The following is a 12896-nucleotide window of genomic DNA, read 5'->3' on the forward strand; positions in this document are numbered from 1 at the left end:
TTTTAATTGAAAGAACTATTTTTGCATTTTTAACATGTGCTGCTAGATTCTTTGCTCTAAAAATTAGAGGCCCTAGGGTGACAATAGAATAATAAATATAATAAAATAATAGTATAAAAAATAGTGAGAAAAATAATTAAAAATAATATTTATATTATTTTTTATATATCATTTTCTATAATATAATTTTTTTTTCATTTTTCATTTGTCATCATTAATCTTTTAAACTAAAAGTAAAAATATATAGATAAAATAGCGAATATAGTAATAGTATTGTTTGTTTTTAAATATATAGAGAAAAGGAAAGAGACATGTGATTTGTTTGTTTAACCATATGCTACTGTACAGTACGCTTTTGGGGTTAATTATTTGAAGGCACACATTACACATACAATTGTTGATGTGCATACATACATAGACACTAAAACACACTAGCAGGATATGAAGATAGAGCCTATCATCACTCTATTCTGATTCTCTTCTCTCCTCTCTATCCCCAGACATGGCTGCTTGTGCTTTGTTCAGTGGTGCCAGTAACAACACTGCCGAAGATGGGAATGTCAGCACCACCACCACCACCACCAACGGTGCTGCTGTTGCCGGAAGTGGTAGTAGCCCTCTCACCAGTGCTTCCAGCAACATCAGCGCCGGTGAAGAACAACAACACATGCTTCTTCTCCATGGTAGTAGTGGCTTCATGAATCAGCCTCATTGTGAGAGGAAATTGGTGAGAAAAAGAATGGCTTCTGAGATGGAACTTCACCCTTCTATAACCAACACCACCACCACCACCATTTCTGAGTATCCTAGGTTTCCTCGTCGAACCACCAACAACATCAACACCTCCTCTTTCATTCAAAAGGGCTCCTCAGTTGGTACAGGTAGTAATTGTAACTATCCTTATAATAATAATAACAATAACAATAATATTAATAATAATAATAATAGTAATAGTATTAGTAATGTTGTTGTATCAAGAGATAACGTTACTATTCCAAATTACCCCATTGTGACGCTCACAACCAACTACTCCACTATGATGCTACCTTCTCTTTCATCATCTTCATCATCGTCATCATCATCTTCTTCCACCAATCTCATCAACACCGTCAATTCTTCCTCACCCTCAATACCCTCCACAACCATAACCGTTTCGGCTCCAAACTACGCTCAACACTTCAATCAAGAAATCCTACTTGACAACAATCAAAACACAACATCACCTGCAGTTTGCGGATTCTCAGGCCTGCCACTCTTTCCATCTTCACAATCGCAGAGAAACATAAGGAACAGCTCTGCAAATATTGTTGAGGTTGTTACTTCTTCGCCTTCTTCCATGGATGAAAGCTCAGCCGCTTCTAATTGGATCGATGGAATATTGAAGGATCTAATTCACAGCTCTAATAGTGTCTCAATCCCTCAGCTCATCAACAACGTCAGGGAGATTATATACCCTTGCAACCCAAACTTGGCCATGCTTCTTGAGTACAGGCTCCGCCTCCTCACTTCTGACTCCTCCGCCTCCGCCGTGCCCGCAGCACCACCGCCACCACCGCCTCCACAAAACAAAACTCCGGTTATGAAGCAAACAAATACTTCAAACATGCATGCTTACAGCACTATGCATTTTCAAGATTCATCTTTGAATCAGTACTGGCCTGTAGTACCGCCAACGCCGTTAGATTCTAACAACAACAATTCAGTTTCGTTGGCCAATACTTTACCATCACCGCCACCGCCTCCGCCGCCGCCACAGCCACCGCAACAAGAGAAACCCGAAGAAGATCTTGTTACAGCACCGGCAACCACCACGAGCACCGCCACCGCCACAGAAATGGCGGTGCTAACGAGAAAGAAAACGGAGGAGATGAATCAACAGAAGAAGAAAGACGAAGAAGGCTTGCACCTCCTCACACTACTCCTCCAGTGCGCAGAAGCAGTTTCAGCGGAGAATCTAGAAGACGCGAACAAGATGCTTCTAGAAATTTCTCAACTGTCGACGCCGTTCGGCACATCAGCGCAACGCGTGGCAGCGTATTTCTCGGAAGCCATATCCGCAAGGCTGGTCAGCTCTTGCCTCGGAATCTACGCAACGCTGCCAATCGTTCCTCACAGCCAGAAAGTGGCCTCCGCTTTCCAAGTCTTCAACGGAATCAGCCCCTTCGTCAAGTTCTCCCACTTCACCGCCAACCAAGCCATTCAAGAAGCGTTCGAGAGAGAAGAAAGGGTTCACATCATAGATCTAGATATAATGCAAGGCCTCCAGTGGCCTGGCCTCTTCCATATTCTGGCTTCCAGGCCCGGTGGGCCTCCTTACGTGAGGCTCACGGGCCTTGGAACTTCCATGGAAGCACTGGAGGCCACTGGAAAGCGGTTATCGGATTTCGCCAATAAGCTTGGCCTTCCGTTTGAATTCTTTGGCGTTGCGGAGAAAGTTGGGAACGTTGATCCTGAGAGGCTTAATGTTAGTAAGGCTGAGGCTGTTGCTGTTCATTGGTTGCAGCATTCTCTTTATGATGTTACTGGTTCGGACACAAACACTTTGTGGCTTTTGCAGAGGTAATTCATCTTTTTCTTCTCTTTTTGTTGCATGCTCTCATCTCATTTATTCATTATTCATTTATATAATAGCTTCTACTACTACTGCATGGATTATGGAAATGTTGGTTGATCTTTTTTCTTCTTGCTTATTATTGGCTATGCCCGAGAGATGATTTTCTTCTTTTATTGCTTTTTAAGCTGGACGTCTAGTACCTTAATGTTTTACCAAAATATTTAATTTTATTATATATATTGTTTATGTTAAATATTTTATTTTGTTATTTTAGAGAATTATATATGATTTCTTATATGATTTGCTATGATCCAGAGGTAGCTGATGTGTGTTTGTGCTAGCTAGGTAGTTGTGAGTTTGAGTACATGTGGAATAGTACTTTTCGTGAAAGATTTCCCAAAAACATTAGCTTCTTTTTTCAAACTTTAGGGTCTAGTAGTCACTTTATGTCTGCTTTTTTTCCCTTCCTAAGGGAAAAAAATTTGAGACCAATGATTATGACTTGTGGAATTTCGCTACGTACACATTAATGGACATAAATAACTGCATAATAATGTATATAGTAAGCTTTCTAAGATTTTGATGTCGTGTATGATTTACTAATAGTGAACGTTATATACTATTTTGATACTACCTTGCAAATAATTTTGTTGCTACATTGCATGTCACATGTTACTTGAGTATATTATTATATGGTAAGTTTTAAATGCTTTCTATTACCATATACCATATAGTATATACTATCTATTATTTACTAATTGATAAATGGTAAAGAATTCTGATCGTTTATTCCATTGCATGTGACTTGTGATTATATGATTGAGTGACATTATAAAACTCTATTACAATATCATGCAGGTTGGCACCTAAGGTGATAACAGTGGTAGAGCAAGACCTAAGCAACACAGGTTCATTCTTGGGAAGGTTTGTGGAAGCCATACACTACTACTCAGCATTATTTGACTCCCTTGGTTCAAGCTATGGAGAAGAGAGTGAGGAGAGACATGTGGTGGAGCAGCAACTACTCTCAAGGGAGATTCGGAATGTTCTAGCTGTTGGGGGTCCATCAAGGACTGGTGAACCAAAGTTTCATAACTGGAGGGAGAAGCTTCAACAATGTGGATTTAGAGGTATATCACTAGCTGGTAATGCTGCTACACAAGCAAGTTTGTTACTTGGTATGTTCCCTTCTGAAGGGTACACTTTGGTGGAGGACAATGGTATTCTTAAACTTGGTTGGAAGGATCTTTGTTTGCTCACTGCTTCAGCTTGGAGACCACCCTATACCACTGCAATGGCTCATCATCATAGTTAATGTTTCTCCATAGTTTTTTTTTTTTCTATGGTCTTGTCATTTTCTGATTCTAATCCTATATGTAGCATCCATCTCTATGGTCGTTAATTTAAAAAAGAGATATTTGGTAGGTGGTGTTCCTAAAGTGGGAGACTTTTCTTGCTAAATGTGTACCATCACTGCAAAGAAGGAAAAAAGAAAATGTAGTTAGATAGCACGGAGGTAGTAATCAATTAATCATCCAAGTAGGTTCCTATGGTATACATTTAATAATACAAAGCAAGACATTTCTCTCTGTTTTGGAGAACATCATAGAATTTATCTCAATATTATTTTACTGTGACAAGTGAGAACTGAGAAGGGTGTTACTATGACATTTTGATTTTATGGGTACCCATATAGCTAGCCATAATGTTGTCTATTAGTAGTGTAGTTGTTACGAATGCATTCTGATTTTGACTATCTTCGGTTGTTCAGTTTGAAAGTAACAGTGATTTAGTGGCTTCCGAACCGCATATTCCCACATATTGGAGCGCATTCTTAGGTCTTGAATTGTCCATTGACTTTTAAAGCTGCATTTGGTTTTAACTCCAGCATAAAACACAATACTGATAATATAAGTATATAACACAAAAATTAATATTTTTATATTTTATTTAATTATAAACTAGATATAAAATAAAATAAATAATAAAAAATTAATTTAATTTATTTTTTATTTCACATAAAAAATTTTAATAAAAAATATTTTTATCCATATCTTATAAACAAATACGATTTTGAATTTTAATATTCATATTTCAATTTCTTGTACTTATAAATAAAGGCAACTTAGCTTATTTGGCAAATAATTGAGAATTTAACTTTCATATAATGGCTACAAAATTAGGTGACTTTAGGTGCTGGTAATTAATACTCTTAAGTATTTGTGCTTAAATTCTTTGCATTAGTACAATAAAAAAATTCTATGCATTATTAACACGGTCACGATTCTTCCATGTCGATGAATACCCAAAAGGCTACGGCTTGACCCCGGAAAATTTTGTTTGTGTATATTTCTTTTTTTGGTTCACTGGAAAATAAATTTTGTTTGTGTATACGTTATAGGATTAGGTGTTAAAAGGTAGCCATGATAAATTCAAATTATTTTTTTGAACAAAGGATAAATTCAATTTAAAAACAAAATGGAAGCAAAAAGAATATTTGAATTGAAACTAAGACCAAGGAATCCAAAAGTAGAAGAGAGAAAAAATCTCTTCCACATGCGTGAAATTTCATTAAACAAATGTTAAAAAATCTAATCCATGTCATACATTTCTATTTTCTATCTACAGTGCCATCCAAGAAAGAATTCCTCCCTCTTACATATTTATCGAACCACGTTAAGTTTCTGACTTCCCAACGTGCATCCCGAAAGGTGCAACTCATGCAACTTTTAAGATTCACATTATATTACTATTTACCTACCCTGTCTCGTACAAGTTATGAAAAGCAACTGTCACTGATGCAGTATAATAGACACAACTGAATAGCAAAGATCAGCAATGCTGAACTTCAACTAGGGGACAAAATTGTTACTGTATCATTTTTCTTATAAAAGCTGTTGGACAACATTCTTGTAATCAAATAATAACAAACCTTAGAAAAAAAAAAATTTGAAATCCAAGGAACTAGGAGGGATAGTTCTACTTGTTTCCCGGCTAAGAATAATTTACATCATTCAGGATACTAAATCTTAAAACAAACAATTGCACTGTCTTTATATTTTGAGTTATTTTTTTTTTTCTGGACCAATGCCTTGCTCATGTATACCTCTCCATACTTGCCTACCAGCACAGTAAGATCAGATAAAACCTCAACATTAAACCAATTTAACTATCTTGAAAACTGTGAGGGGTGCTCAATTCTGCCAGAAAATCAAGTGCAGCTTCCAGGTTCTTATTTGAATGGTTAATTTCATAACCTGTTTTGTTAAGCTCACCAACACTATCACTTCACTTCTTTCAAAACACCCCCTTGGAAAAGCTACATTGGAAAAAATTTGAGCACCCAAAGCACAGGCATATCATCTTTCCTGCTCCTTAAGAGCTCACCCCTACAATCTCCAAAACATTCAAGACTTGACCATGGCGTATTATGAATACACATTGCACTCACTTAAGAATTGGTTTTCTTTGTTGATAAACACCTTCCAATAGCTCTTATAATTTGGAATTCCCAGATCTAGCCAAGGTTTCATTTTCCCATTGTAGTGTAGCACTGGAGCTGTCTTAATGGAATTTGCATCAATTGCATAATCATGACCTAGTCCAGACAGAACCCAATCTTTGAGTGGATATATTTTATTATCAAAGGTGAGTAAACTTGCACGCCATGCAATAGAATTGGTTGATCCTTCTTGTGCACTCAACTATCAGAGGAAATAAAACAAAAATCAGTAACGTAAAATGCTCAGAGAGCAACATATTTCAATGAATATATTGATTAAGGACAACCATGGATAAATAATAGAAAGAAACTAGTAAGTTGGTTAAGTCACTCCAACGGATTTAAGTCTGGTAAAACGTTTGCTTAATACTCATACAATTACCCTAACAATTCCTATATTCATTTAACTATTTCCAATACTACTATTTTCTGCAGCAGTAGTAAAAGAAAATATTGCAGTGCAAATCCAATAAACTCAAATACTTACCTCTTTTATCAACCTTTGGTATGTTTGTGTAAGACTAAGCTCTCTCCACTTCACTAGGTCAATTATGTTCAACCCCGACATCCAAGCACAGGAATCTTGGTTGTAATCGTTCTGACCCAGATAACTTTTCAGCTGACCAAGCCTAACTGAGCAAAATTGCACTGCACCATTAACCTTTTCCCCCATGTCTTGGTTCCACAGAGATGACAGGTCTTGCTGAATAACAACATCATCATCCAGTACCACAACTTTCTTCAAATTGCTGAATATATCAGGAAGTAAATAATGTGAATGAGAAAAAATTGAGAAGTATTCTGTTCTAATCTGGTTATCAGCAGTGCGAAAAGAAACACGGAATTCCTCAGGCAAGGACAGTTGCAATGGATCCCCATTTTGGTTATTGAGGTCAAGATGCTCGAAATTCAATACTTCAATGGCAGCATCCTTATACTTGTTCCTCAAGAACCAGAGCTTCATTGCATAATAATTTTGACCATCAGTCACCACATGAAAAACTTGCTTCCAGCTTTCCTGAAACATTTGTGCAGCAACAAGGGAAACTAAAATTTACAACTGCTGAAATTGATGAATCCAAGATAACGAAGCATGAGAAGAAACATAACATACTTGGGAATGAATTGAAGTGGAGTTGATAACTATGGATGCTGCAAGTACATTGGTAGAAAAAATAACATAATGGTGCAATGAAGAATCTGTAAACTTTTCTTTATCAGCCCTTTCTTCAGGTGAAGATTTGAAGTACTCAACAGTTAGTTTCAGCGCCAGGCAGTGAAGACTTTTTGGTGTTGTCTGGACATTAAGTTTATACAGGTAAGCACTCTGTTTCATGTGGAAGTTCGCTTCATCCTCAGTCAAGTCATATATTTGTCTCAATTTCTTGTCAACATTATTGCAATCCACTGGGACTGTTTTAGCTTTAGTTATTGTAATTTCCATCTTCTGTGACTTGTTCTCAATGCTGTAACAAAATACCACATAAAATTTATTGTGATCTTAGAGTAATTCATAAAGGAAAGAACATGGAGAAAGGAGAATTCGATCCAGAAAGGTAAGTTCCACAGCAATAGCTTCAGGTATAATGCAAAAAAGGGGGGCATATTAAACCCTAAGATACAATGGTTTCCAGAATAATATACTAGCCCAACCCAGCAATAGGCAAGGGAATCATATGTTGGTGATAAAGAATCACTATCATGGATTCACGACATACAATTGCTAGCATGTTTACTGAATCACATGATTCAAATTGCAAATACTAATATTCAAACGACTTATGGTAGAACAAAATTTACATAAAAGTGTAAAAACATGATAGAAATGAATACAGGCGTACAAACCAGCTTTTAGTTATGTTTTGAGAGCAGAAGTTTTGCCCTATGATTTTATATTATTTGTCCTCACTAGATTCAGTTTTGGTTGTCAAAAAGAAACACAAATCTTGTTGCAGTTTTCTGTTCCTGATGTGCTTCGATGATCACTTGGTTGGACAGGTAACCTAGAAAATTTAATAATTTCCTTCCAAATGTCAACTTCATTTGCAATGGGATGGGATGATATTTTTGGCATCCATTTTGATGTTCCATTCATAATATGTATAATGGTGCTTCTTTATCTGGTGAAAAAGGGATTGGCATACTTTTTTTCCATAACTTAAAAACATAGTATTTAGTTATTTTTGTTTTCTTTGCCAATTTGCATCGTTCTCTTTTCTAGTCAAGCGTGCTGATACAATAATGACTATCAATATTTCTTCTGCTGCTATTTGATTTAAGTTCAAATTTTATACATGTGCAAACATCATATTCCAATAACTGATCAAGTAGAATGCAACCCAGGTAAGTAAACCGGTAGAGAAAAGAAATACCACAAAAGAATAACAGCTTACAGTGGTGGAAGATCAGCATCCGTAGTGGATTCACTAAGCACATGCTCCAGATCTTGTATATTTTGTTTCATTTCTCGAGACAATTTGTCTTGTGCGGGGAGTTTTGCAATGCTCGGATAGTAAGCTCTAGCCACAAATAGTTGGTCTTTCAATTTCTTAATCATGGCATCTTTCATAACTTCTTTATGTTGTTTTTGCCACAGGCAATAGCTACCAAATGTGAGCTCACAAGACTTTCCACTTTCATCAGCCGGGGTTGTTTTAACGGGTGTGACTTGATTCATGTGGCCGGCTATAGCATTCTGTTGCAAAATTTAAATCAGTCAAACTAGCTGTATAAATAATAAGTTATGAAGAAGTTTGTCAGGCCGCTGTGTTTTTAGTTATTTAACTTAGCTTCTGAGTGTTATCACTTATCAGGTTGGTCTTTTACCAGCTGTAATGTTTTTGTACAGCAGTACTCAAGCTAATATTATGTGTATAAATATGATGAATAAATTAGTGTTTTAAGTTAATCTATTCCAAGGAATCATTAGTTTACTGGATTTCTTTTCCTTTTGTGTAAAGCACGTGATCTTTTCAAGAGATTTTCCTGAGACATCTTTATCGGTTGGAACGCTTCACTCTATTGATTTTTCTTTTTTCACCAGTTAGTTTTCATCTTGTAAATAGAATCTTTTCTCCCCCTACCTTTTGTATACTTGTCTCTTCATCTCAATGACATTCTTCTTTTATCAAACAAGGGATTTTTTTGTGGGGGGGGGAGGGGAGGGGAGGGGAGGGGATGGTTGTGGATTAACTATCTTGAGCAATCAATAAATCAGTGTTCAAAGTTTTATACAAAGGATAGTATTGTATGCGTACACTTGAAGTCAGAGGAGATTGCCGAACAACAATAGGTGGTGGAACATTAAATCCTGAAAAGAACTTTAGATTAGAAAAGAAGATGAAATAGAAGTGAAATATCACCTGAGCAGTCAATTACATAAAACTGAATGATACCTTTATGTTTATCATCACTGGAGACCCTATTGATGGTGCCATTCTTCTCTTCTCGAGGATAATTCTTGAGAACATCCTGAAACAATTGCAAATGATAATCAATAATGCAACCAAAAAATCTGGTTTTGGAGGATTCTTATCCTCCATGGTCTTTGTACTCTGTTTCCTTCTAATACTTTTATTACCAAGACCCAAAAAACAAGGATTGCATAGACAAAGCAGTGCATTTATATTCCCCAATTATATTATGGTCAACGGATAAATAAGTCTTGTTTCTCTGGAGAATTTAAAAGGTTGAAGTAGACTTTAGGAAGAATAGAAGATATTAGGTCGACTAATATTATGATATTAATTAGTTTAGTCCTATCTAAATCGTAGCTTGTAATTCATCTTACATATCCAGTAAAATAGAACCAAAAGAAGAAAAAATAACCTAACACCAACCCAAAAAGTAAGGATGCCAAAATAAAATTTAAATCTAATAATTTAGAAATTTTTAGTGAACCTCATGAGTAGGGGTAACATTTATCTGCAAAAACTCATTCCCTGGAGGAGTGATATCCTTAAGCTATGCAAGCATAACAACCCCCTTGTGCCTAAGACTAGACATCTAGAATGTAAAGTTCATAAGATTGGACATTTGAGGCCGGCTCCACAATAAAATATCAATCACAAGATAAACTCTAATACTATCTTAAGTTTGCGAACCTAACTCTACCCAAAACCTAGCTAGAGGGGAAGAGATGCTCCTATGCATAAGATGACTATCTTAACCATATCCTTCAGCAATGAGACCCAAAAATCAACATAAAACTAATAGAACAGAGTCAAACTTTAAAAGTAAGCTCAATATTCACTTGTCCTTAGCTCCTAAAAGTTACCTAGTTCTGATGTTACTAATCTTCTCAACTAAGATAAATCGGTAAAATAAACCTTGAGATGACCATCATTTTAGATGCATTAATTAATAAAACCTTTGGTTCTCTATTATCAAGTCGTTTATCTTGCCAGCAGTTTCAAGTTTGTAGGCTTCTCGCCCTTATGTTATTCTCTCTCATAAAATGTGTGTTGCATAGACCTATTTCTGAAACAATTAAAACTCTATCTTTTCAAGGTGTCCAATTTTCATGGAAAGTTTATTTGGCAAATGTGGTGAAACACTAGGTATACACTATGCTTTGGAACAGTTGGTAAACATCATTAACCTCCAAGCCTGTCCCCACTAAGAATACACAAATAAATACTTCTCATTCATGAACAGGTATATATGAGGAAATCGATCATTTATACTCAATATTTTATCCTTAAATGCTCTGAATTAAGAAGTATAAAATTTAACCACCAGAGTATTATGCAGAGAACCTTTGGAAGTGTTGGCTCAAACTTTGTGATTAGTTCCTCCACATGCTTCGATTGATCTCCCTACAAAAGAAATTAAAGAAACATAGCATTCATTTGGAATTTTTGGGGATAACCAATATCATATGTTTTGGATGTCTTTGTTAAAAGTTCTTCAGGTTATGCACCGGCTATACATTAGTTTGGACTTCATTATTATCCTAAGAAAAAGATTAATTGTTCCCCCATTTTCTTCACTCTAGAAAATGCCCCATCATTCAATTAATACACGTCCATGATAAATGAAATCTTAAAACTACTTGCCCCACATTAATAAGTAGGGAACATCGACCACAATAAAATAAACGGCCACAATGACCTATGATGTTCCAAAGAAGATTGCTAGACAAATGTTGTGCATACCTCAGTTCTATTGCGGTTACGGCTGGAATCATGCCGATCGAAGCTTTCAAGACCCTTACTCTGGTTTGAATAACCATGGACAAGAAGGCAAAAAACACATCAGCATCAACAACAAAATCAAGCATCACCTTGAAAAAACTGTTTATATCAAATGAATCACAGCTACATTTAAATGCTTACCGATGGAGAACCTCTCTGTTCATATATATACCCTGCAAAAAAAAAAAAAAAAAAATCAGGCAGGCCACATCTTTTTCATGAGTGGAAGTTCCATAATTATAACCATGATCCAACAAAAACCATTCCAAACAAATAGAGCTTTACAGGTACAAGAAAAGGTCGGATCCATATTATACAGCACTTCTAAACGATTCACATTATTATAACACAGACAAGAACTTATGAACCAGTAAATTCCGCTAACACACCCACATAACAAACAGTTTAACACCAACAAATTGAAACTAAAGCTTACAGTGTCAAATTCCACTACTGTAAGATACATAATCATATACACACATTATAGTTTCCAAAGTAGAACCAAACGTTGGATCTGCAGTACACTGCATTTGCGAACGATGTGCAGTATCATAACACACTGAAGTTACAAGCTAGTTAATTCAAGATTACCGCTAACATTTACACCTAAAGTTTCAAATTCCACTACACTAAGACACATAATTACGAAGACGCATCACAGTTTGGGAACCATAAAAAAAGTTGGATCTACATTATAGTTCATCAAAACTCAGCGAGACACAAAGTTAAAGCCTGGAATTCCGCTACGCCAAGACAACACAATCACGAACACACATAGAAGCTTCTGGAATCAGAACAGAAAGGAGTTGGATCTAGAGTGCATTGCATTTTGCGAAGGGAGATCGGTGCGGATCTCGCGGGAACAATCAATGCGGGGAAGAGAGAGAGAGGAGAGAGAATGTAACGGATCTCGGCGAGTTTGGAATGGATCAAGAGAAGAGAGAGTGAGAGTGTTACCGGAAGAGTGGAAACCGTTGTGGAGGCCGAGGAGGAAGACGAGTGGGACGAGCATGGAGAGAATGACGAGGCCGAGAACCGCAATCACGAACCCTCGCCACCGCCTCTTCGCCGGAACTGAGTAAGAAGGAACCGCGCCCATGGCACCACCTCCACCACCGCTCTTCATCTTCTTCGTGTTTGCGTGTTCCTGTTTGTGTTCCTCTCTTTCCGTGCTTCTTCCTTCCCTTTACTCTCTTCTTCTTCTCCTCCTCTGTGCGTGTTTCTCTCTCTTGATGAGCTTTTTATTTTTCTTATTATTTTTTTTAATTTCTTTTCGCTAATGACTTCTTTTTCTTCTTTTCTTAATTAATTAATTAGTTAATATAAATATAATAATTAATCAAGAGTGTGCGAGTGTAGCAGTAATATAAACTATAATCACAAGTGGCGAATTTAGTTTAGCATAATCATTAATTGATGTAATGAATCCGAAGCACACATCTAGAATGAAAGTAACCAACATGGTTCCAATTGGGCACTCTCACTTTCAATTCACCTCCACCTCACCCTTATGCCTTATCAATCATTTGCTATGCCTCCAACTCTCTGTGTCTGCCTTACCTCATAAATATTAAATAAACATAGATTTGGGTCCATGAGATAATTTTTTTTTTTTATATTATTATTGAACCACTAAAATCCGAAC

At 36.4% G+C, this 12896-nt stretch overlaps 2 protein-coding genes across 2 annotated transcripts; one reads left to right on the forward strand and one right to left on the reverse strand.

The window, feature by feature from the left end:
- Positions 1-259: 259 nt before the first annotated feature.
- On the forward strand, positions 260-4260 carry LOC112743909 (protein SCARECROW). Its single transcript, XM_025793338.3, has 2 exons — positions 260-2559; positions 3413-4260. Exons 1-2 carry the CDS (start codon positions 503-505, stop codon positions 3867-3869), a joined length of 2514 nt encoding a protein of 837 aa, XP_025649123.1. The 5' UTR covers positions 260-502; the 3' UTR covers positions 3870-4260.
- Positions 4261-5419: 1159 nt separating this feature from the next.
- LOC112743910 (probable galacturonosyltransferase 7) lies at positions 5420-12674 on the reverse strand. Its single transcript, XM_025793339.3, has 10 exons — positions 12209-12674; positions 11393-11424; positions 11213-11272; positions 10814-10873; positions 9452-9527; positions 9314-9366; positions 8450-8751; positions 7171-7522; positions 6544-7074; positions 5420-6258 (listed from the first exon to the last, which is right to left on the reverse strand). Exons 1-10 carry the CDS (start codon positions 12375-12377, stop codon positions 5983-5985), a joined length of 1911 nt encoding a protein of 636 aa, XP_025649124.1. The 5' UTR covers positions 12378-12674; the 3' UTR covers positions 5420-5982.
- Between the last annotated feature and the right edge of the window lie 222 nt (positions 12675-12896).

Source organism: Arachis hypogaea, chromosome 14 (genome assembly GCF_003086295.3).
Source record: "Arachis hypogaea cultivar Tifrunner chromosome 14, arahy.Tifrunner.gnm2.J5K5, whole genome shotgun sequence".
Taxonomy (NCBI): domain Eukaryota; kingdom Viridiplantae; phylum Streptophyta; class Magnoliopsida; order Fabales; family Fabaceae; genus Arachis; species Arachis hypogaea.

Excerpts from the sequence above, each read along its gene's own strand:
- LOC112743910 (XM_025793339.3), bottom strand. The coding sequence starts at position 12,377 with ATGAAGAGCGGTGGTGGAGGTGGTGCCATGGGCGCGGTTCCTTCTTAC. Across the intron at positions 11,425-12,208 it reads CAACGGTTTCCACTCTTCCG|GGTATATATATGAACAGAGA; the intron begins GTAACACTCTCA and ends TTTTTTTTGCAG. Across the intron at positions 11,273-11,392 it reads AACAGAGAGGTTCTCCATCG|AGTAAGGGTCTTGAAAGCTT; the intron begins GTAAGCATTTAA and ends TATTCAAACCAG.
- LOC112743909 (XM_025793338.3), top strand. The coding sequence starts at position 503 with ATGGCTGCTTGTGCTTTGTTCAGTGGTGCCAGTAACAACACTGCCGAA. Across the intron at positions 2,560-3,412 it reads ACTTTGTGGCTTTTGCAGAG|GTTGGCACCTAAGGTGATAA; the intron begins GTAATTCATCTT and ends AATATCATGCAG.